A 23,141-nucleotide genomic window follows, 5' to 3' on the forward strand; every position below is an offset into this window, starting at 1 on the left:
GGGCAAGCTGTGTCACCAGGGATGAAAGACAGAGAGGGCAGTGGAGAGGGGATGAGAAAATAGAGTTTGGGAAAGACCTGGGGGTGGAAATGTGAAGGTAGCTGGAGAGATTATATCGAGTAGGAGATGGATAGCTTTGCAAAAATATTGAGTCATCCATTAAAATCTCGACAAGCTCAGTGGGGTTTCAAGATCCAAAGTAGGTAAATGCAAAAAATAAATTTCACTAGATCTGATAAAAAGCAGACAGATACTTTTAGTACATCACAACTTTTTTTTTTATTTCACAAAAGATTTTTCACATCTTAAAACAGTTTCTTATAGTTTTCTCTATGTACAAATTTACATATAAACACGTACAAAATGACACAGGTATGTTTAACAAATGGGTGAAGTCCCTTTAGTTTGAGGTTTGACAGTGTGCATGTGGGATCACATCTGCACACATCGGCCAGTGTACCATCATACCATGATACTGTCAAGACAGCAGAAATGAGTGAAGAACCATTAGTAGTGAAGAGGCTCAGCTCCCTGACACTCCCGCTAGTTTTAGGTTCTCCCAACCACCTACATGAGAACTTATAATAGATTGGCAAGGGATTACGATTTATGAATAATGGTTTTCTACTCTGTGCATAAACAAGTAACTATTACTTTAACAAAAAAAAAGTTTGGATTAGACAATTTGTTTACAACTGAAAAAAAAATGTGATGTCAAATACTTTCTGTACTCCCTAAACTGCAGCAACTGACTCAAAGTGACTTCAACAGAGACTTAAAGAGACATAACAGGGAGCTGAGTGCTACATGACAAAAGAAATCCTACATAATGTTTACCACTTTGGCAGTAGTCGACAACATTTCCAATACACAATCAATAATTTCTTTACATGAAGAGGAAGAAAAATGACATTGATGGCTTGAGATCAGTAATACAATGCACAGTTGTACCAATGGTATGAAAATCTGAAAACACAGAATGAGGACCTCTTGTCATATTTCAATCTGACATGAATTCATTCGGTGTTTCGATCAGTTCGCTTCCAGTTTTGTTCACAATGGCGGAAAAAAGTGTGCATCTTAAATGGTCAAAAATGAGAAATCCATCCTTATGATAAAGTAAGAAAGAACATCTTTGAGGTCTTCTTCTTTGGAACGATCCACGTTCCCCATTCATGCAAACAAACACAACACACACACACACACACACACACACACACACACACACACACACACACACTCTCTCTCTCATTGACCATGCTTGTATTAAAAAAATCTCTATAAAAAAATCTCTGAGTGTTCATGATCCCAATGACCAGCATTGGGTTAGCATTGTCTCTGTTATGGTCAGCCTTAGTGTAGCATCACAGCTAATAAGACTGGGATAATGGTAAAGACGAGTGAGAAGGAAACCAGCGGTGCTCCTGAGCTGCCGATACTCCTCTGGACGTTTGGCTCCATCACAGCAGGGTCATCTAAGGAAAGAAAAGGGAGGGTGAGTCAGTTTCACATTTCATCATTCAGGCAGGGTAAACACACCCAGCTGGGCTTGTCTTAGCTCCATTCACTGCTGTGAATATTTTCTATTTGTCTGGCATTTTGTAGAGGAATCCTCACCTGCTGGGAGCCGGTTAGAGGGGTTGTGCACTCCTCCAGCAGCAGGAAACTTCACTTTTCCTCCATCCAAGCTTTTCCCTGTCTCCTCTGCCTTGGATTTGTCTAGGTGAGCTTTTCCAGAGCCTTTATGCCCGACTACATCCACTTTCAGCCTCAGACAATCCTGGCCATGGTGATGCATGGGCTTGGCTGGAGAAGGTCAGAAAGAGAGAAAGGTTTAATACAAGAAACCTCCTCAGGATCACAATAGGTTGATTGAAAAAAAATCCAGTGATTGATACTTACAGATATAATAATAGCTCTCTCCCTGTTTGAACTCCTTGCCCAGGGTGAAGGGTGTGAAGCGCTGGAACTTCTCAGAGAATTTCTCAGGGGCATGGAGAGCAAAGGGCCGCGAGCACTCCCAACGGAGCTGGTCAAAGGAGTGAGGTTTACACACCTCGTAGTCCTCCCTCTCCACCATGTACAGCACATAGCGTTCAGCTACATTGGATAGCACCTCACCGTGGGTGTAGTGGGGGCAGATGATGTCCAGATAGTCGTTGATGCGCACTTCCACTGTGTAATCATCCCACAGGAAGCTGCAGAGAGACAGGAAGAGAGAGGAGGTTACTGACTCATGTCCTCATCCAGTATGCAAAAGTTTCTACTTCACCAAACGAAAAGAAACATGAATTACACAGGCAGATGTCATTTGTTTTGCACACATGTCCAACACACACCCTGGCTCATAGAAATGAATTGTTGACAGCGATTTTAACGAGGGCTAATCACGAACAGACACGTGCAGCAACAGAAACCAGACTTACTCACACAAATAACATGTGTTAACACACAGGTAGAGCTAACTAGCAGAATGCATTGGTGCGTTCCGGTATGCTTGTGCAAACCTGTCACCCTGACAGAATTAGAAAGAGCCTGATCAGGTTGGGCTTGTTCACTTTGTTTTTGGATAAGAACACACCTAGAATCTCTTAAGCCCTACCACCATCCCACTCACACACCTTTCTTTCGCTCTACCCCCCTGTTGCCTTCAGCAGAGACTCACTTCTCACTTGCTTACAAGTACACATGATTTGAAATGACATCTGTATCTCTCTCTCAATTTCCCTCCGACTCCATCAGAGACGGAGGCACAGTGGGTGGAGACAGCCAGACTGTCGCTCTCTTTCTCCCTTTTCATCTTTACCCTTCATTTAGTTTTATGGCTCTTTTTCAGCCTTCCCGTCTCCTCTTTGCTCACCTCCAATCCTTGTTTCCCCCCCTTGTCCTAATGAAGTATGGAGAGATGGTAAAAAAATAACTATGAATCCTGTATAGTCTCACTGCTTCTACTACTCTTTGTTAATAAATAGCTACTACTCAGTGTGGAATGGATTTGTTGAGGCAATGAATGACCTCTAACCTGGTATCTTCACTTTTAGTTTCACACTACTAATACGTCTTTCCTTAAAAATAATCGATGCAGGCGAGGCTGTGCTATGCTGGTACATGCGATGTATGGCTGACTGGCTCGCGCTGTGAGATCAGCCAAAAGCCAGGGGGTGAAGAAAGACGGATATGTGCATATGACTCCGATTACATCCTCGGGGGTAAAAACTCTAATCTGCTTAAACTGAATAATTGCTTGTGTGTTGTGTGTGTTTGTGTGTGACCATGTTGCAGAGAATGAAAGTGACAAAAAAAAACCAGCTCCTGTGTGTCTGCCATTGTTTATGTGTGCTGTAAGTGTGTGTGCCCCTGCATCAAAGCATGTTGCGGCTCCTGTTGTTGGAGCTCCTGTTGGGAGCCCCCCCACCCCCAACTCCCGGCCAAGTCAACAGACACACTGGCTCCAAATGTGGGCCTCCAACCCCTCCTTCCTTGACTCTGCATGTGTGTGTGTATCAGTTAGCGCTAACCTACCTGTCAAAACATGCTTTGTTAGCTGAGCAGAGCTCTACACTTGTTATCCGGGGCTAACTGGCTGATCACCACCCTCCACATACAATCACTGCGCTCTCTGAGAAAAGGTTCTTTGTTTGTGTATACACCCCTGTGTAGGTGTGCGCACCTTTGCTTGTGTGTGTTTGCCAGGGCAAGTGCTTCATTTAAAAGGGAAAAAAAAGAAACATCTGTTGCAACCTAATTGGCCAAATAATCCCTGCTCTCATCTTGTTCCTCTCGTCTTTGTTTTCTTTGAGTAAAACCAGTAATAACAGACTCAGAGAAAACAAGCTACTTGGAGATCTCTGAAGTGAAGAATAGTTTAAAAGAAATTGTACGGGATACACCTTTTTTCCCCCCACACTGTGTCCTTGTTAGTGGCCTGGCTGCCCTCCACATGAAAACACCGGCTTGTCAAAAGCCACCAAAAAACAGATTGTGTAGCTAAATTCATTAATGGATCACGCTTTTAAGAAAACTCTCCTTTTATCCTTCTCCTCACCTCCTCATTTCCCCCCTCCTCCTCCTCCTCTCCTCCATTGGTCTGGCTAATTAAAAGCTGTTAGGGGTCTGGGGCCAATGTGTTCTCTAGAAAAGGAGGGGAGGTGGAATGAATAGGGTGTAATTATACCCTTTCCCTCCCCAAAGACAGAATGCCTGAAGGCTACAGGGCCCCTTCAACCCTTGTACCTAACCCCCTGTGGAGCTTTCACTGCCCTCACTGCTGTGGATGTGTGTAATATGTATGCTCATATGACTGTCCAGGTTTGTTTATGGTTGAATGAGGCTTTTTTTTTTGCTGTTAGTTGTGTTATCTTCATGCGACCACAAGTCAAGAGGCTGGGCAAACTCAGTCGAACTAGGCCAGAGTCTTACAGCGCACACCCATGTCTTTCACTGGTCCTCTCCATCCACACTCCTCACGCTCTCTGCCCTCTTCACTCATCAAAGCTCTCAAATGCTGGAGACTTTCTCTGCGTCTCCCCTCTCCTCCGACTGGCAGTTCTCGCATTGATGTGATAGCTATGTCGTATGTGAGCTAGAGAGCCAGGTGTGTACGTTGTAACAACCCTACTTTCCACACAGCTTCTTCTTCCTGTGTGTTGCTTTGTCTCCCTGTGTGTGTGCGTACATGTTTTCAAGGGAGAGAGATTCTCTGAAGACCTTTATCCAGGACGTCTCATGCCTCAGGCTGATGGGCACATCTGCAGCCTACTGCAGCCTCCTGCGTGTTTGAGTGAGTGTGTGTGTGTGTGTGTGTGTGTGTGTGTGTGTGTGTGTGTGTGTGTGTGTGTGTGTGTGTGTGTGTGTGTGTGCATGAGTGCGTGTGATTTCTTGCATGTGACTGAGGTGTGGGTAAACAGCGAAGGTTGAAGGTGGTTGTTTCTCACTATGAAGCTACTCCAGCTTTTGCGTCAGCGTGCAAGGTGTGTGTGTGTGTGTGTGTGTGTGTGTTTGTGAGAGAGAGAGTTTGAGTGTGTGGTAAGGGTATAAAATAGTAAAATAGTTGTAGCTGTGGTGATTATGACAGTAGGTGACTTGTTCAACACTTGGCTCTGATGAGCAGAGCTTTGAAGTCTTGCCATTGTCCTTCTCCTACTGCTCTTCTTCTTTTCTCTTCTCCTGCCATCCTTCTTTCCTTTTCCCCATTCACCCTGGCAACCCCTCCATTTCCCCATTTGTCCCCTGAGCTCACGCTGGTTTTCGGTCAAACAACTGACACAGGAACTCTGTCCTTCACCGTCCCTCTGGGAAACGTTTCAAACTGGCAGCCGGGTCAAGGGGTTAGAGTTCAGAGTCGCAAACTTCTCACACGCATTACAATCTGAGTCAGCGCTGAAGAAATTTGTTTAACACACACACATGCACCACACTACAACACACTCATGGAGCAAGTCAGCACCACTGAAACACTAAACAGATGCACCCCCCCCACCCCCGCCACCATTTGCTCTGCAGGTAATCAGTAGTAAGTGTGCACGCACTGGAATGTCACAACGGGGGCCTGTGGTTTGGATGGTTTACTGTGTTCTCACAAGGCGCACTCATCAAATTTCCACTCGCACTCTCACACACTTTTACTTCGACATGCAAACTTAATACCCTATTAATTTGCTGTGGTATTGCAGATGCACACCTCCTTTCACACAGACTGAGGAGCTGTCAGTGGTTCTAATGGATTTAGCTGCTCACTAGTGGGATACTCCATAAAAAACAATCTGATATGCACTGAAAAGTCTTTATATATTAACCTCTGGTGTTATCTACCTTCATTCTTCCTCTAGCTTGTTTTTCTCACCATAAGAACCTCTGTGGAAATTCATCCTCCACTTGGCACCACTGAGTGTTTTGTGTATGCGTATATATCTGTATGTGCATGCCCCACTGTGATAGTTAAGACACTGAGAATCCCTTTGGCCCCAGCAGGATGAGAGCTTTTAAAATTGTCAACACTGCCGTTTCTCACTTATTCAATTCCAAACTTCTCCCCTCCCTTCATCCATCACTGTCCACTCTCTCCTCCCTCCGTCTGCCTCTCCTTTATTCTTCCAAAATTAGCCCATCCCCCCATCTCCCAATCCTCTATTTTGTCCTGTCTCTTAACGCTGACATAATATACCAGAGCTCTTCATCCAGGCTAATTTCTCAACACAAATCCCTTTCTCTAGTTCACCCTTCCCTCACCCTGCGCCCAGGCCCCTCCTCCTCTCTACGCCCAAAATCTTTTCACCCTCTCCCCATTTTGTAGCCTTCCATTCTGTCTGAGATGAATAGAAGAAGGCCAAATGGTATCATGCTTGGTTTAATATGTTGGGGGGGGGGGGGGGGGGGGGGGGGGTCAGGCAAAGTTAATCTGTGTGCCTGTGACTGTCTGTCTAGCAGAAAGAGAGGAAAAAAAGTTTTGCGGCTTCTTAGAATCTACGAAAAAATGTTAAACTTTTTTATTTTGAAAAAAAATTTCATTGACTGCTGCAAAAGAAAATCTCCTCAAATACTTGGGCAGAAGTCCATCTGTTGTTAATTCTGCCCTTTAGGGGGCGATGGTGGGCTATGAGTGGACCCCAATGCCAAGGTATGTCTGTTATGCTATGAATGATCAGTGCATGAGTGCACACACACTCACACACGCATGCTTGCCCACACATACTATGATAACGTAGGGCCTCTAGTGTTAGCAGAGCCAGGCCTGAGAGGTGCTCTGTCCTCCTCCTGTGGAAAACTACTGGGGCAAAAACAGAGGAAGGTCTGTGAGAAAAAGGGGGACTGATGGAGGGGTGTGTGTGTGTGTGTGTGTGTGTGTGTGTGTGTGTGTGTGTGTGTGTGTGTGTGTGTGTGTGTGTGTGTGTGTAAAGGAAGTCTGGACCACAGATAAGGAAGCAAGAGGAAGAGCAGAGAGAAAACAGAGGTGCATAGGTACTGTGACTCAGGAGGAGGACGTCCACAGACCTGAAATGCAGACATAAAGTATATTCTGTAGTTTGGTCATTAAAACTCCCAGGTGCTGCTGTGTGCTGTGATGTGTGAAGGTATGCACATATATTTATGTGTTAGGTAAGAGGGCAGTCATATCAGCAGGGAATCAACACAAAGCCGTTTGATAGTGAATGGGCAGGATTCATAGTGGGCTAAATGGAGATATCCTGTGGTGCTTGTAAGTGATTGTTCTGATGTAGGATAGATCCCATCTGAGAGATTATGGTGCGAATGAGCCACTGTGACAACGACAGGTTTATTTTATATATATATATATATATATATATATATATAATATATATATGTGTGTCATAACAATTACACAATAACCCACCTACCCAAATTAATGCACATACACACACATAGACAGAGGACATAACATAATGAAACAGGCAAGAGTTACATCACAGGATCACAGAAGCATAAATACATATAGAATGAAGCCAGCAGGACGATGGTTTTGTGTCTATGGGTCAGATGGTCAGATTACAAGCCGTCTGTAATCTATGTTAGTGTGTGCATGTGTTTGTGTGTGTGTGTGTTCTCATTCTGGTGAGATTAAAGACCAACAACCAGACGGGACATGGGCTGGGGAGGGGTAAATAATGAGTGGGAAAACAAAATAGAGGCAAAAAGAGGGAACAAAATGTATAAAATGTGAAACTGAAGGATTGAGGAGTGGCATGTGTGTGTGTGTGTGTGTGTGTGTGTGTGTGTGCGTGTGGGGGGTGGGTGGGGGCACCTTCCCCCATAAACTCATCCTTTAGGCCACATGTACGTGTCAAGGCAGGCCCGGCTGCCTCAATAACAACGAAAGGCAGACAGCGCCAGATACAGATGGAGATAAACTGAATATTACATTACACCAAACTCCTGATAAAGATGAGAAATAAACCCAGGCTACTAGAGATGGTTTGAAAGCAGATAAATAACACGGAGATAACACGTAGAAAAGAGGCAGTGGAGTAGAGTGTGAATAGCATCCATATCTGTGCAGAACAGAACAGATCCTGACTGTACTGGAATCAGTTAGTATAGAGATGGAGGGCTCAGGGCCCAGTGGCCAGTATGGGAGGAGACCCAGCTGTTAAAGAGAGGAAAAGGAGTGAAGATGGAGAGAGGAATAGACAGGTTCAGAGTCAGACAGACACACACACACACACACGCACACACACACACATACACACACACACTCACACACACACAGCTGACAGAGTTGAGTATAGTAACAGCAGGATGGAATGCTGCCTGTAACTAATATTAACATCGAAGTCCTCCCTCTTGCCCCCCTAGTGTGTGTAAGTGTGACTCACACATTTATCACGTCTTGATAAGACTGCCTACGGTAATGGCCACTCCCTATTTGACTCTGACGTCGGGGCAAACAGGCACACACACACAATCACGTACTCTCAGTCCACAACAAAAATAAAATCCCTTCCCGTTAAAAGCTAGTTAAGGGCATCACAAGTTCAAACTCTCTCATACACACAGACACTCACACTCATAAAGTCGACACAGGCAGAGACACGTAGTTAAAACAAGATGGAACCAGACTGAGAAAAACATGGCTCTCCACCTGTCACAAATACACACACAAACACACCAAGACTGTCAAATCCCGACTGTGATTTGAAGCACAGGTTTAAGTCATAATCATCGATCGACAAGTTAGTGAACACACGTACATACTGTATATTGTGCTTAGAGACACACAAACAAAAAAACAAACAAACACACACCCACACACACACACATACCTAAAGTCCTGCCAGTGCCTCACACCTCTATACTCTCCAACATGAATGGGCAGACTGCTGCCATCTGGTCACTGTCCTCCACCTAAGACAAATCACTGCGACTCACAATCAGACCAAGAATCAATTAGCATCAATTATCCATGGCCTGCTGCCATCGAAGGCCGCTGATGGATCTAAGTAATCCTCTGAACAGGTGACTGATTGATCACTGGGGTTTGTCTGGGGCAGGTGGGCTTTTAGTCAAACTGGAGGAAACCCAAAGACAAGAGAGATGATGGCGAAAGACAGGTCAATGACATGAGAGTGAGAAGAAGAGGGGCAGTCTGGGAATGTAGGATCATAGATTGTAAAATGTGGTACAAATTTCTGTCAGAAACTTTGTGAGACTCTATTTGCCTGCACCCCTCGAGGCGTGTGTGGGTATCTGAACGACAGAGGACGAGAAAGGCCTTGAAGATGTAAGACGTTCGACAGATGTCAGAGACTAGAGAATAGAAAACATTCATTCACATGTTTGTGATGTGTGACTTGTTGATGATGTGTGAAGTTTGTGCCTGTCTGTGTCAGGGTCTATGTTTAGCCATCTAGCAAAGGGGATTAGTGTATTAGTGTTTATATTATGTTTTTTTTCTCTTCTGGTTATGCAACTCCCATTTGACAGCAGAAATAGTCCAGGGCCGGATTAGAGACAGCAGACATAAGATCTGACTTTGTGTCAGACCACCCCGTTCTCTCTCTCTCTCTCTCTCTCTCTCTCTCTCTCTCTCTCTCTACCAGCCTTGCTTAATAGACCTACACTTCAGCTCCTGTTTCCTCTTTTATCCAGTTTTGACCAGAAAGACTCCTCTGGTTTCACATTTCCTTCTGTGAATTTACCTTCCCCCTCCATCTCACCTGGCCTAGAGCTCCCGCCCTCTGTCTGTAGTGAGTCAGGTGTAAAACTCAGGTGAATCGAGCCTGGGTTGCTGAGTCACACATGGACTTACCCATGACACAATCACTGCTCATGAAGAACTTTCCATTGGACTCCTCATCCAATTATCAGGACAATTGTTTTCCGTGTAGCACGGCTCTTTTTTAGCCCCGCGTCTATTGTCATTGTTAAAGGGCAATTAGAGAGCCAGTAATGTAATCAAGACAAGACTAAAAGGCTATAATGGCTTGTGCCCTTTTTTCGTCTCGGTGGCGGTTTATAATCGACCCATCTCTGCAGCGGAGAAGCGGGGACGGTCCTTCTGCTATAAAATAATCCTGCCTTTCACTCGCTCCACGCTAAAAGCTCAATAAATCGCACTGCGATATTGCGCGTCTGTCAAGCTCCATCGATCCCGCTGAGTGGTCGGATAGCATTACATTTGTGACCTCAAAACAAAACACACGGCAATATGTGCCTCTCTTCTCTCCGACACACACACACACACACACACACACAGTGGAAAAACATTTCAACACACTGATTCTTGATGTATAATCTCATCTGTATAAAACTGATGGAAATTAACCTCCCGCGATTCATTTTCATTAATAGACTTTCAGTGACACACACACACACACTCACACACACACACACACAGGTGCAGACCCTACAGACAGCGTCGCTGGCCAAGTTCATACTCGTCAGTCTATTTTCTACTATTAGAGTATGTCTGTGTCTATGTGTTGCGGTTAAATATAGTGGTGAATCTGTCCATCTGTCTGGGCATTCGCTCCCAATCCCCCTCGTTCACACTCGGCCGCTGATGTATGCTCTAATGCCCCACAATCACAATCCTGTTAGGCGAGTTTAAAGGAAGACCACACAAGCCTGCCTTTAAACGTCACACGAACCCTTTAATTGTCACATGAACGAAAACAAGAAGCTCAGCTGTAGCTGTCGAGGAAGGTGAGCAGCCTCGGGGCCACACAGGGGACAACGCAGACCCACGGGATGAGACTTTGCGTGTGCGGAACTGGAAGAAAGTAACAAAGTTGTACCCACTCTGCCTCCGGACGCGTCAGGAAACGCACGCAGCCACACAGACACAGCAGCTACTCACACATTAGACAACCGTCCTACTGCAGACACACAAACACACAGGGTGCATACACGCACAGAGGCGCAGGGCAGCACTTACTTTGGGTTCGAGCTGTTCCAATAGACGCTGTGTCTCTCCGCAGACGCGAACCAAGCACCGATGCTCAGCGCCAAACACACCAGACACACCAAATCCATAGCTCCTCTTCTCCGCGGGAATCTCGACAAGTTCAGCTAATGAACGATAATTTCACACTGCCTCTGTTTTTTTTTTTTTGTTTTTTTTTTTGTTAAAAGAGATCTGTATGCGTAAACAAAACAGTGGATTTAACGCTCCTGCTGGAGTAATAAACGCAATTTAGACTGGAGAACACGCCCTGACGCTGCTCAACTCTTGACTGGTTCACAGGAGCGCAACTTGTCTGTTTTGTCAGGCAATGGCGACACCCCACGAAGTGCCGCTAGCCAATAGCAGCGAGACAATCTGAATGCCCCGCCCACCTCAGCCACTGGAGACGCATCCTCCAGCTGCTCGCACTTCAGACCAGGGACACAGAAAAACAACCCCACCACAAGACCTATGAAGCACTGTTTAAGTCTAATAAACTAATTTAAGTTAAACTGGAATATCAGGGTGATAAGATAAAGTTAGGCGCTATAAAAAAAAAAAACAAAAAGTGAAAACATGAAGAAAAACACTACTGTATTACTTAAGAGACATTACAAGGCAAATAATATTTAATAATGACTTAGATATGAAATCAAGCTCGCTGTCAGCACGTTTTATCAAATGTAAAAGTAAACAAATTCAGTAAAGAGTCCACAGGTGAATATGTACAGACACTAGAAGAGAGACACCTAAAACAATCTTATAAAAATTACAGTGACGGAAAAAGTATTCAGATCATTTACTTAACAGTAACTCAGGTTCAGAGAGGTTTATACTACTGTATCCTTTTATGAGCAGGTCATATGTTTTGTGTGTAAAATGTTAATCTGATTTGAAATACATGCAGTTTAGCAAAACGTACAATATTTCCCTCTGAAATATAGTGGAATAGCAGCACAAAGTAGCATTAAAGAAGCAACTATTCAAAGTAAAAGTACCTCGCAATTGTACTCAAATGCAGTATTTGACTAAATGTACTTTGTTACAATCCAACACAATAAATACCTAATAGTTCAAGTGAATTTCTACTGCCATTGCCCTAGGCTATTTTCCTTTGTTGTTGGCTTTGTGTTTTAAGCTGTTGTTTTGTAACATTGTAATTTGTTGTTGCTGGGCTGTGTGGCATTGTTTTGTGACGTACTATATGTTGCAATTTTTTGTATTGTGCTGAGTTGTATGTGTTGTAATGCTTGTATCTTTTGTACTGTGCTATATCCCATTGCTTTTTTGTTGTGCACTTTGAAAGTGAGCTGTAAATATGATGCTGCATTATGCGGAGACAGATTACTTTTATATATTGTGTACAGAAGAGCTTTTGGCTCAGATTGTCCCACTGCTTGTATTTCAATCATTTGAGAACCCTCTGCAGAGACGTGTGTGTGTTCTTGCAGGCTGTTGTTGTCTAGGCACGCCGGTGCACTGACTACGTTTTGTCAGATAATAAAGAATTATTACTGTCTTATCAGTCCGTCTAATCTTGTGGTCTGTGCTTAGCCGTGTCCCCAGACAGTTAACTTTACAAAACAACCTCACAGATGGAGTGGATAAAGTCCAGACCATGGGGTGTCAGCAGGATTGTGGCCCCAGCAGGAGAGGGCTTCCCTCGGGCAGGGACGGAGCCCAGCCTGGGTTAACTGGTTTAGAGCTCCAGAGCTGCAGGGAGACAGGAGGGGGCATTGTGTGTGCATGTGTGTGTGCATGTGTGTGTGTGTGTGTGTCTGTGTGTACAGACAAACTGTGTGTCTGACCGTCCCTAGGCACGGCTGGGCAAGCACACACACGTCCTGGCATTCTGAGAAGATCTCTCACACACAAGCACACACGCACACACACACACACACACACACACACACACACACACACACACACACACACACACACACACACACAGACACACACACACACACACACACACTGACTATGGATCCCGTAGGCAGTAGGAGGAGGGGGTTAATCATGGCTGAGGGTGCTTTTCCATTCTATAATGTTTCCCCAAAAATGAGGGGAAAATGAGGGGGAAGAAGAGTGAAGAAGTGACATAATGTGTGATGAAGAATAATGGGGACAATTTAACCATTACTGGCAGCGTAATCAAAAATTCTAGTTTATGCAAAACCCACGGAATATTTCATCCGCAAACAGGTATTCCTGTCGTGAACAGATTCTTTCACTTAGCTCTCCTGATTTTAGACACTGCTGTAAACATACAGTATATATTGATTTCCTCTAAGGAATGACTGAAATGCAAATACTGTTCCAGCAGCTCCCAAACAAGCCGGTGATTCAGACGTCCAGCAACAGGATCCATCAGTTCTCACTCATACACAAGACTAGACTGACTGTCAAAGTGTCCCACGTTGCCAGCAGACTTCCGCTGCTCATACATGGGATCTCCTCATGATGCGTTCATCTAACACATAACCAACCGTGTAGCAAGACCAAGACACAAATTTAGAAAATCACAGCCCACAAATGCACCTCCTCTCTGCTGCTGCAGCCAAGAGTCAGATGGCTGGGATCTCCTTTTGCACACATTCACATATACGAAATGTACACTATACACTATACATGTACACAAACACACAGACAGAGCCAAGTGTGCAAGCAAACATGTAGGTCTTCTCTGCAAGCTCTTTTGATAGTGTTGTTGCCAGTGGAAACCACAGATGACTCTCAGAGTGAGACTTAATCCTCCCACAGCCCATACAGACACACACAGATACACACAGACAGGGAAGACCAGGGTTTCTGTGAATCACAGTAAAGCAGAGAAAACTGGATGCCACAAAAAAAAAAAAAGAAACTCACAGAAAAAGTGTTTGAGACGATGGAAAGCTCCACAGTTCTAAAAGTGGATTAAAGGAAGTTGGGGGAAGACCTGACAGCCATACAAACCTTTCAGCAAACGGAAACCAGCTTGTTTATTTTCTAGGCACTTGTCTCCAGGCGTCACAGTATCTGCCACAAGTTGTTTAACATGCTATGGAAATCCCACAATTACATAACTTGCGTAATTGAGTAAAAGAAAACACAGAGAACATGTGGTGCTGCCTTTACCTGGCAATGCCTGATTTTCTTTCTCCTCTTGTCTCAACCAATTTAAAATTCATTTTTTATTGGAGAGTATGTATCGGAGAGTTTTGGGGGAGTGAAGAGATATATAAAACCAAAACAGATGGTGTCAGAGGACGAAAAACATCAGCCCGGCTAGAATAAATGTTTTGATAAGAGGGGTTAAGGATATGTGGGAGACAGCTATTTAAAAAAAAGACCTGAATCCCCTCAGCCTATTACATTTTCAGTCTTGCATCTTTCTTCAGTGTCTTCCTCTCCATCCGGTCGGCCTCAGGCAGGGATCAGAGCTGGTCGGGGATCTCTGTGTCAAGATTTGGAGAGGTTTCTTCAGACACACATGCACAGAAATGTGAAGCAGGGGTGTTTAATAGAGAGAGGAGAGAATAAATCAAAATGAGGTGGAGTGAAACTTAGAAAAAAAAAAAAAACACAGCAACTGAAGGGTGTTACAGATAAAAGACAGATGGAAAGACTGGGCGTCAGCCACACTGCAACGTAACGAGAACCAAACAGGGATGATAGAGAAAGTTAAGGTGTGTGTATGAACACATCTGCCCAAACACAGCAGGTATGTGCTTGCATGGGTTTTTATTGGCGCTTTAAAGTTATGTAGGAGGGCTGTGCTCCCGGCTGCTGTCTCTATTGTTGCCGCATTAGGAGAAGCGAGATGTTACCCTGTTGATCACATTTCTGCCTCTTATTTTTGTCCTGACTTCATCACGTCATCATGTGTCGTGCCCTCGAGCCTCTGCCTCAGCTGCTGATGTGCCATTTGTGCCTCTCTGCCCTAACCTTTCCACAGAGAATGGCCATATCTGGCAGTGGAAAAAAGGTCATATGGAACATCAACATTATGATACGAATAGGGTATAAAGGGGCTTAAAGGGGCTAAATCGGTGTAATATGCTCCTTATTGACTCTAGTCGATCACAGATTGCATTTCAAATACTTTCCTTTTGTTCACCTAACCTCTGTCATTACCGCTAGCTTAGTCTTGTTAACATTTGGCATTGTTTCACCTACACATGGACAGCTTGTCACCCTGCTGCCCTCTGTCCTTTTATCCCCAGCCTCCTGTGGGCCCTTGGCCCTCTGGTCATAGCGGCACACTCCAACAAGCTGCTCCTTCTCTGGGGGACATGCCACAAAGGCATGTCTCCCGGCCCCTATTCATAGCCATTCATCTGCATACAGGTGGTCCCCCATTCAAACACAGGGAGACACACTTCTGCTTAATAGCGCTCCATGTGTCTAGATTTAGCCTGGTAGTAGGGAAAATAGTGATTCTTGCAGTGACAAGGTGGTGTTTCTTCTCTGAGCATCTCCTGGAAAGCCGCTGTGGAGGCTGAGCTGTTTCCAAATGTGCGACACATGAACTAACGGGGTATCAAAACAAGCCACAGACACACATACAAACAAAATAAAACAATGCCGCATGTGTGTGTTGGTAGGGGGTAAATGAGCCATGTCCCTCACTCCTGGACTAACACTGTGACACTATTCAGACCACAGAAATCATTAACTTGCCCAGTCAACAGGCACACTTCACTCACTCGCTCTCTCCCCGCTGCTCTGTCCTCCTTTCTGTCTCCCAGGGACTCTCACTCACATGCCCACGCACACACACACACACACACACACACACACACACACACACACGCACACAGAGCAGCACACAAAAGCACAAACAAGCCCAAGTGAAATATTTAACCACACTACTCAGCTTTCATTGCCTCTGCCATCAATTGTTATACTGTATCTGCTTGTCTGTCTCTCTGCCTGTTCTTTTAGCTCATCTGTTGTCTTTGCTGTCTTTCCTTCCTTTCCTTTCTTCTCTTCATCTGTTCAGCTCTCTTCAGCCCATGGCCAGAATGTACCAAGTGCATCTCTCCCTGATTGCTTTACTTTTCCTCTTTTTTCTTTTCACGTTGAGCATCTTTCCCTCCCTTTGCTCTCCTTTATGCTGTGTTGCTCCCTTTCAGTTCCTACATCTCTCATCTTGGTGTGGTCCAGTTTTCGTCTTGCTGCTTGCCCCCCTCTCTCACTTTCCATCTTTTCTTATCCCTGTCTTTGCCCCCCCCCCCCCCCCCCCCCACAAGTACCTCAGGCAGAGCATTTGTTAGAAGAGAATCCATTATCCTCCTCCATCCTCCCACCCTCTGTCCTCTTTCTCTCTCTCTCTCTCTCTCCCCGTCTCTTTCTGTATCCTCTCTCCTCTCCTCACATGCTCCTGGCCACAGCCCTATATTCATTAACATAGTGTTAATGATCCCAGATGGACTGACATGTACTCTATGGGGGCGAAGTGTGAGTGGCTTCTTCCAAGAGTGTGCGTGGGCGGTTGTGTGTGTGCGCATGCACGGCCGACGGGTATGTGTGTGCATAATTGTGTATACAAGCGTGCATGACTGTGTCTACATGTGTGTATGTGTGTGGGTACATGTGTTCATAATTGCATTTGAGTAAGAAAGCTTGCTTGTTTCTCTCCTGGCAGTAGAATGCTCTGTTATGATGATCTGTATCTCTGATGCCCTCCTTTTGAAAAGCCAACAATGGAGTTGATCAGACCGCAGCTGAGAGAGGATGTAGGTATGATGGGGATGACGAGGATGATGAGGAATTTGATGAGGAATTTGTTCTGCCTTTGAATAGAAAGAGAGTGAATAGAGTTTGCCTCTGAAAATTATTAAGTGTTATTTTTGCTCTACAGGTCCATTCTAATATGACTTTCATTAAATGGCCAAAAGCTTTTGTGTACATTTAGTCTAGGGCTCCTTTTAATGGAATAGTTTGACATTGCTACAGCATGTAGTTGTATGAGACAATCATGTGTTTCTAACTTTGTTGCAACAACTTGGGGAAGGCCCTAAACATGTTTGGTATGTAAATACTTGACTTGTCTCCAAACACCCTTGACCCCAGCCCCACCCGACACCTTTGCAGGATTTCAAATTCTGGTGGAAATCTGCAAAAGTCCACATTTCACTTTGTTTCTGTGCCCACATACTTTTAGCTCCTCGTGTTGTAGCACATGTCACAGTTAAACATACAAGTACTGTACATCAGTGTTTGAGCAAAACCCATTTTTAACCCTTACACGTATAAACATAAACACGAATGCTATGCTAAATGTGTCTATGGATAGGCCCAGAGGATCAACAAGTTAGAGAGGCAAGATGTTAAAATCCTGTGGCTAACCAAGTTTAGGTCTTGTGGTGCACAGGCATACATACACACAAATATACAGACGCACACATAAACATGCACACACTGCTAAGGTTACAATGTTACAGGTGCAAGGGCAAAGTGCATGTATGTGTGTCATGGATACGTTAGCATTCTCTGAATGCATACACACATTGCTTGACCCTCTCCAAATATAGTTTACTGCATGCTCACTAGTCGTATAAATCCCAACTTACACACCATAAAAAGTTTCCATTTAAGCTTCAACCAAACAGCAAAACATACCAAACAACTCAACTTTTTCTTTCAGTCCTTCTCTGCAGTGCGTCTTCTTCTCTTTGTTCTTTCTCTTTTCTTTTCTCTGTAATTCATCCAACCCCCTGTCCTCTCTGCCTTCTGTTCTGTGTCTCTGTTTTCTTCTTTGTCTATCATTGGCATGGTCGTGCTCGTTGCATAATCGCACAGTCGCTTTATTATCAAGAACTCTTGGTCTAGCACTTTCAATGTCATGGGGCTGTCCCTGTTTCCTTCTGCACGTAAACACACTCAACGAAGACGCACATGCACACAAAATCGATCGTCTTTACCTAAACCTTCATCTCTGCACCTTTTGTTTTCTCCTGTTGAGCAGAAGTGTGGCGTAAAGCTAATGTGCCACTAGAAAAACACCTGTAGAGGCAATTACAGAAAGCAACTTCCAATTTACACAGCCAGATCCACCCACACGCAGTCACACACTTAGAGTTATCATGCTCCTCTGTGCTAGATTTCATGTGCATCTTTTTGTTGCAGCTTTTTGTAGTTTCACATCGTCTGTAAAAGATCCCTGAGATCTCATTGTGCAAAACCTGATAACCATAAGTGTGCAACGAGGAATCACTCTGAATGGGAGTGCAGATGTGGCTCTTGAAGAGATCTGGCTAATGAGAGACTGGAAACTAATTTGGAGAGCACAGTTCATTAATAATTGATGTACTCTAAGTCAAACAGGAGATGTGTATTTGTTTGTGTGTGCACCTCTTGACAAAGAGTGGTCACCATGGTGATCTCCTCAACCAGGGTCTCCTAAATGACACAAGTGGGCGACAGCAAAGTCTAGTCCAGCTATCGCAGCACCACACACAGGCAAACACATGTGTACACACATATGAGGTTTCCTTTCCTAGTGAGGACTTTATATTGACAATGTATTAGAGTTACATTATGTTAACAATGTTGGCTATCAATCCCGGTGGTCATGATAGAAGTATACATGCCAAATTTGCCTAGATCTGGAAATGGTGCAACATTGCTACATCAGGGTGAGGGACTAAACTGCTCACTGACGACACCAAGCTGATGTCCTTTCTGAAATTTACACACCGCTAATGACACCAAGAGGAAATTACAATTGGCAATAACATGCATATTACATAGGCTATTGAAGCTAATTCTTTTTTTTTTTTTTGGATTAAATGTCTTTAAAATTGGATTTGTGCGGACAAACATCTAAACAAATAATGAATTAACGCCAGTGAGTAAAATGTGAGCAGAAAACAGAGGAATTTGCCTCTAACAAACACGGCTACATGCTAAGCACCTGAATCTGGCCACAACCATAATCCCTGCCTAAGCTCTTATCACAGATAGTAACCCCTAAATCAGTGGGAGGACTCATGAAAATGTCCTCACAAACCACAATGTCCTCATTAGATCAGTCAGATAGATTAGGTAGTTAGTCCTCACAAGTGTACAGGAGTTAAGCCTGTCCACACATAAACACAAACACACTCTAGCTAGGAGGTTTGGATGGTTTATCCTTGGCAGATGGATACATGCACAACATGTTCCTGTGGGATTTTCCGAAGTACAGCCAAACCTGATCAGTGGAGAGTCATCCACACACACAGACTGGCATATTTCACTCAAATGATTTATTGGCTCAAAGGCACTGAAATTATCCCAGTTACCTACGTGTGGACAGGTTGTGAGCCCAGTTTTCCGATGACAGCGGGTGATGGGTTGAGGGAAGGTCGGGTCAGATTTTTAGAGGTTATTGGGTGAGTTAAAACAGGCAATGAGGGAAAGTTCACTTGGGGTGGTGGTCTCCTCCCAAGCTCTTAACAGCTAACAGATGGTGTCCTCTACCAGAATGGACTAATGGAATAAAATACCCTGATTCAGTTAGACACACGCACAAACACACATTGATCCTGCAAGGAAAGAGGCTCATGGGGATCTGAAGGATGTTTTCGGGATCATTCAGTTGCAAAAGAAAGGGAGGTTCTTCTGGAGCAGCCTTTTCATCAGGGACTGAAGTCATTCATCTAAAATGTTATTTTCTGATGTGGGCTTTTATATGACTGTCAGAGATGGAATGTGCTCACAAGCAAGACGTCTTAGTCACTGTAGCATGATGCACAATCAGTGCTGCCTCAAAAATGAATGTGTTGCATTGTAATAAATTTTGCATAATGCATGTCCCTTGATCATAGTTGAGTTTGACAAAGACAGAGCTAAAAACAAAATCAAAATTGGATGGGTGTGTGCAGGCAAAATTAAGACTTTGTGATCATATTTGGCTTTGATCACTGCCATCTGCATAGGCTTGCTGGCCAAACCTGTCAAAATATTTGCATAGTTTTCACACATGGAATCACAGAGTCTGACAAGTTCCAGATCTGGATGTAACACTGACTGAAAAATTGAGATACTGACCACTATCCACTAACAGAATTCTTATTCTTATAGCCTGTATTTATTTACAGTATCATTTTGAACTAAATCTCTCTTGAACTTATGAGGACAAAGACTTTGTAAACCCTCCATTTGAAGCCTTCATGCTCCTCCTTCGTCTGGTCAACAATGTCTGTACAATGGAGACATGTAATCTAATAGAGTTCTAGCCGGAGGTGAGGTTAGTGGGGATACACTCAAAGGGCAATTCAGGGGGTTACACAATGAACAGTCAAAGAACAGTACTGGCCAGGATTACTTAGATCCTGAAAGTCTCTATTGTTACTCATACGATTAAAATCAATCGCATTACTGTGTCCACGTCTTCCGCTTGGGATAAGGTACAAAGAGGAGGCGTAGTAAGTCTGTTTATAACAGGCTTACAGTTAAGAGCTGTGAGCTTCAAAGCACTATGGATCATCACTCCGAACTCTCACTATTTGCCTTCTAATCTGTACAGCACCTCACTTCGAAAATCACACATCTGTTATTGGTTTGACTTAAACTGGAGAGGATTGATAGAAGGAGATGCGGAATATAAGAATAAATCCTGTAGCGTCACTGAGGGCTGATTTTATGGTTGTCTCGGTGCATGTGGGACCACTTTCCTCTCTTTACTCCTCTCCATCAATGGAATAAAGGAGCTAATCCCATTATTGGATATCATACTTAAGTGGGTTAACGTCAGTGGGTATGCCTATTACAGGGATGTGTGTGTGCGCGTGTGTGCATGTGTGCGTTTGTATTCATCTCACTCTACAGTATGTTGTAGTATGAAAACACTGTGGAGTATGTCAGTGCATTGGCCTAAATCAGTCAAAGAAAGGTGTCAGATTTTGAAATGATTATGGCAAACATGATATGCTTTTATCAACATCAGAGCAAAAATATTGTCTGGAGGTTTGTGTGTGTGTGTGTGTGTGTGTGTGTGTGTGTGTGTGTAAATATGTTTGCATCAGCATCATGTGTATGTGCATCTCATAAACAAACTGAAACGTTTTTTTTTCATATCTTTTTTATGTGTGTATAAATATGTAGTTTTTCAGCTGCCAGGGGCTCAATGGAAGCTTGTGGAGTAGCACAACTAATTTGATAAAACAGAAATTACAGTTTGATGAATACCACATGACTATGACACATGACATTAACACTAGTAAACAGAGGAGTTGAAATAATTCACTAAAAGTAAGGAATACATTTCTGAAACCCCTAAAAGACAAAGGTAAAATAAAATGGATAAACTGTTGAAATGGAAATAACTAAAAGTTGAGCCACCATTTAGCTAATGGTGGTATGTCTGACAAAAAGATTGGGAACTACTGATGTGAGATATCCTTTTTCTCTGAGAGTCATGGATGTTTGAACTTCTTTTATACTGAAAAGCTTTATTTCTGCTGTGTGTAGTTCTCCCTCCCTTTGTATAAAAGAAAATTATCACTCTCCACTGTAAAATAATATTGTATTTAATTTTACCCTACTTGACTTTGGAGCCACAAGTGCATTTAGCTTTCATGTGATCTACCAAACAATTGCTGGCCTCCTCTCTACACTGTACATTTTGGGTGTCGTAAAAATGGTAGAAATAAAATGAAGCTAGTTTTTAATTTCAAACTTGGTGGATGATACGAATCCGAATGCCAAAAATAATCAGTGAACCCTGACAACTTGGGAGACTCTCTCAAGGTTGTCATATTCTGCAAGGTGTGTATGTTTACTGATAAGCAAACTGCCTTCGAAATTGCAGATTTTGCAGAGACGTTTAATGTAGCATTTTTTAAGCTTTAAAAAAAGAGGAGTGTAGCTTGGCAGGTCCAGCACACACTAATGTGTGTTTGTGTAAGCTGTACGGTCAGTATAGTAGTTGACTGTTTTCTCTGCTTGTTTTCTCACTATTCTCGGAAAAGTCTAAATTGCAGTCCTTCATTGCGGTTAGCTCACTGTGGTTCAGGGCTGTACTCATGTACTCACAACACTCCTCTCTCTCTGTTACACACACCAACATGCACACGCACTTGGTTATGGGACCAGTCCCTGTAGTTTTGCATCACCTCTTTGCTAGCCTCCACTCCATCATGACCGCACTGGAAATAATTCCCTGAATACAAATGGCTGCCAACAGGGTTGTCGTTTGGCTGCCAACAGGGTTGCAGGTTTGATTCCTACTCCAGCTGTTCATCTTGTATGTCTCTGTTGAAGCAGGGTAGAGAAATGGCCAAAGATACATAATAGGTCAGCTCTGACATTTCTAATTACAGAACAGGACGTAGCAGGGAGAAGGCTGTTAATGCACTGTGGTCCATTCAGACTGACTGCTATAATTACAATCAGGCTGGATTCAGCCTGGCATGGCCAGGCCCCGTCTATAGGGCTGAGGTGTTAAACCACCCGTGGCTCTCATTAGAGGACATGAGCTAATGAGTTCACTCCACACACATATACTGGGAACACACACAAACACACACACTGTGTCCAGAGTTCACTGTGCTTTTACTGGATTCTGGCGAGCTTAATTTCACACTTTTGCCTCCAGTGGCACACACAGACATACACACCCTGAGAGGGGTGTGATTTTAAATAGAGTTATTATGAATGGAGCTGGGGAAGAGCCAATTAAGAGTGTGTGATTCTAATTATGCCATTCATTTTACTGCGCGCCAGTCCACAAGGGAACCAGAGAGCGCAGGAAATGAGCGTGAGGCAGAAATTTAAAGAGGAAATAAAATGGTGGAAATAGGTAAGAGAGGAAATGTTTCCAAAGATACAAGAAAATGGGGAGACTTAAAAAGAGAGACAGGCTGAAAGAGGGAGGAGAGAAGAGGGAGCAGGAAAGAGGGATAGGGTGAGGGTGAAGGGGAGTAACCTGATCTCCATCCTGATAAAGCCAAATTTATTTTTGAGGGTAACAGAAACAGCTCTGTGTCACCACGCAGATCTACAGGGCTGGGGAGACGAGGAATGGCTGAGCCCCATACTGTCAATGAGAGTAAATGAGGGAAACCTGTAGATTGGGTGGCAGGAGGTTGACTATAAAACATGATGTTGGATTAGAAATGAGTGACTACGTTACAGTGGTGCTCCTAAGAGTGAGGAAAAAGAGGTGAGAAAAGGGAATAGAGGACTGAATGACTGACTAAGAAAAATACACAGACAACTTGAACCAGCGTGACTGCTGTGAGATGACAGACCATGCACACAGGCAGCTGTT

The 23,141-nt window shown here is 43.8% G+C and overlaps 1 protein-coding gene across 1 annotated transcript; it reads right to left on the reverse strand.

Moving 5' to 3' along the window:
* Window positions 1-254: 254 nt before the first annotated feature.
* efna1b (ephrin-A1b) lies at window positions 255-11,191 on the reverse strand. The gene is made up of 4 exons (XM_071469375.1): window positions 10,892-11,191; window positions 1,903-2,198; window positions 1,618-1,806; window positions 255-1,475 (listed from the first exon to the last, which is right to left on the reverse strand). Exons 1-4 carry the CDS (start codon window positions 10,987-10,989, stop codon window positions 1,354-1,356), a joined length of 705 nt encoding a protein of 234 aa, XP_071325476.1. The 5' UTR covers window positions 10,990-11,191; the 3' UTR covers window positions 255-1,353.
* Window positions 11,192-23,141: the final 11,950 nt, after the last annotated feature.

This window comes from Trachinotus anak, unplaced genomic scaffold (genome assembly GCF_046630095.1).
Source record: "Trachinotus anak isolate AG129_WGS33_773 ecotype Australia unplaced genomic scaffold, CSIRO_AGI_Tana_v1 ptg000032l, whole genome shotgun sequence".
Taxonomy (NCBI): Eukaryota; Metazoa; Chordata; class Actinopteri; order Carangiformes; family Carangidae; genus Trachinotus; species Trachinotus anak.

Excerpts from the sequence above, each read along its gene's own strand:
- efna1b (XM_071469375.1), bottom strand. The coding sequence starts at position 10,989 with ATGGATTTGGTGTGTCTGGTGTGTTTGGCGCTGAGCATCGGTGCTTGG. Across the intron at positions 1,807-1,902 it reads AGAGAGCTATTATTATATCT|CCAAGCCCATGCATCACCAT; the intron begins GTAAGTATCAAT and ends GACCTTCTCCAG. Across the intron at positions 1,476-1,617 it reads CTCTAACCGGCTCCCAGCAG|ATGACCCTGCTGTGATGGAG; the intron begins GTGAGGATTCCT and ends TTCTTTCCTTAG.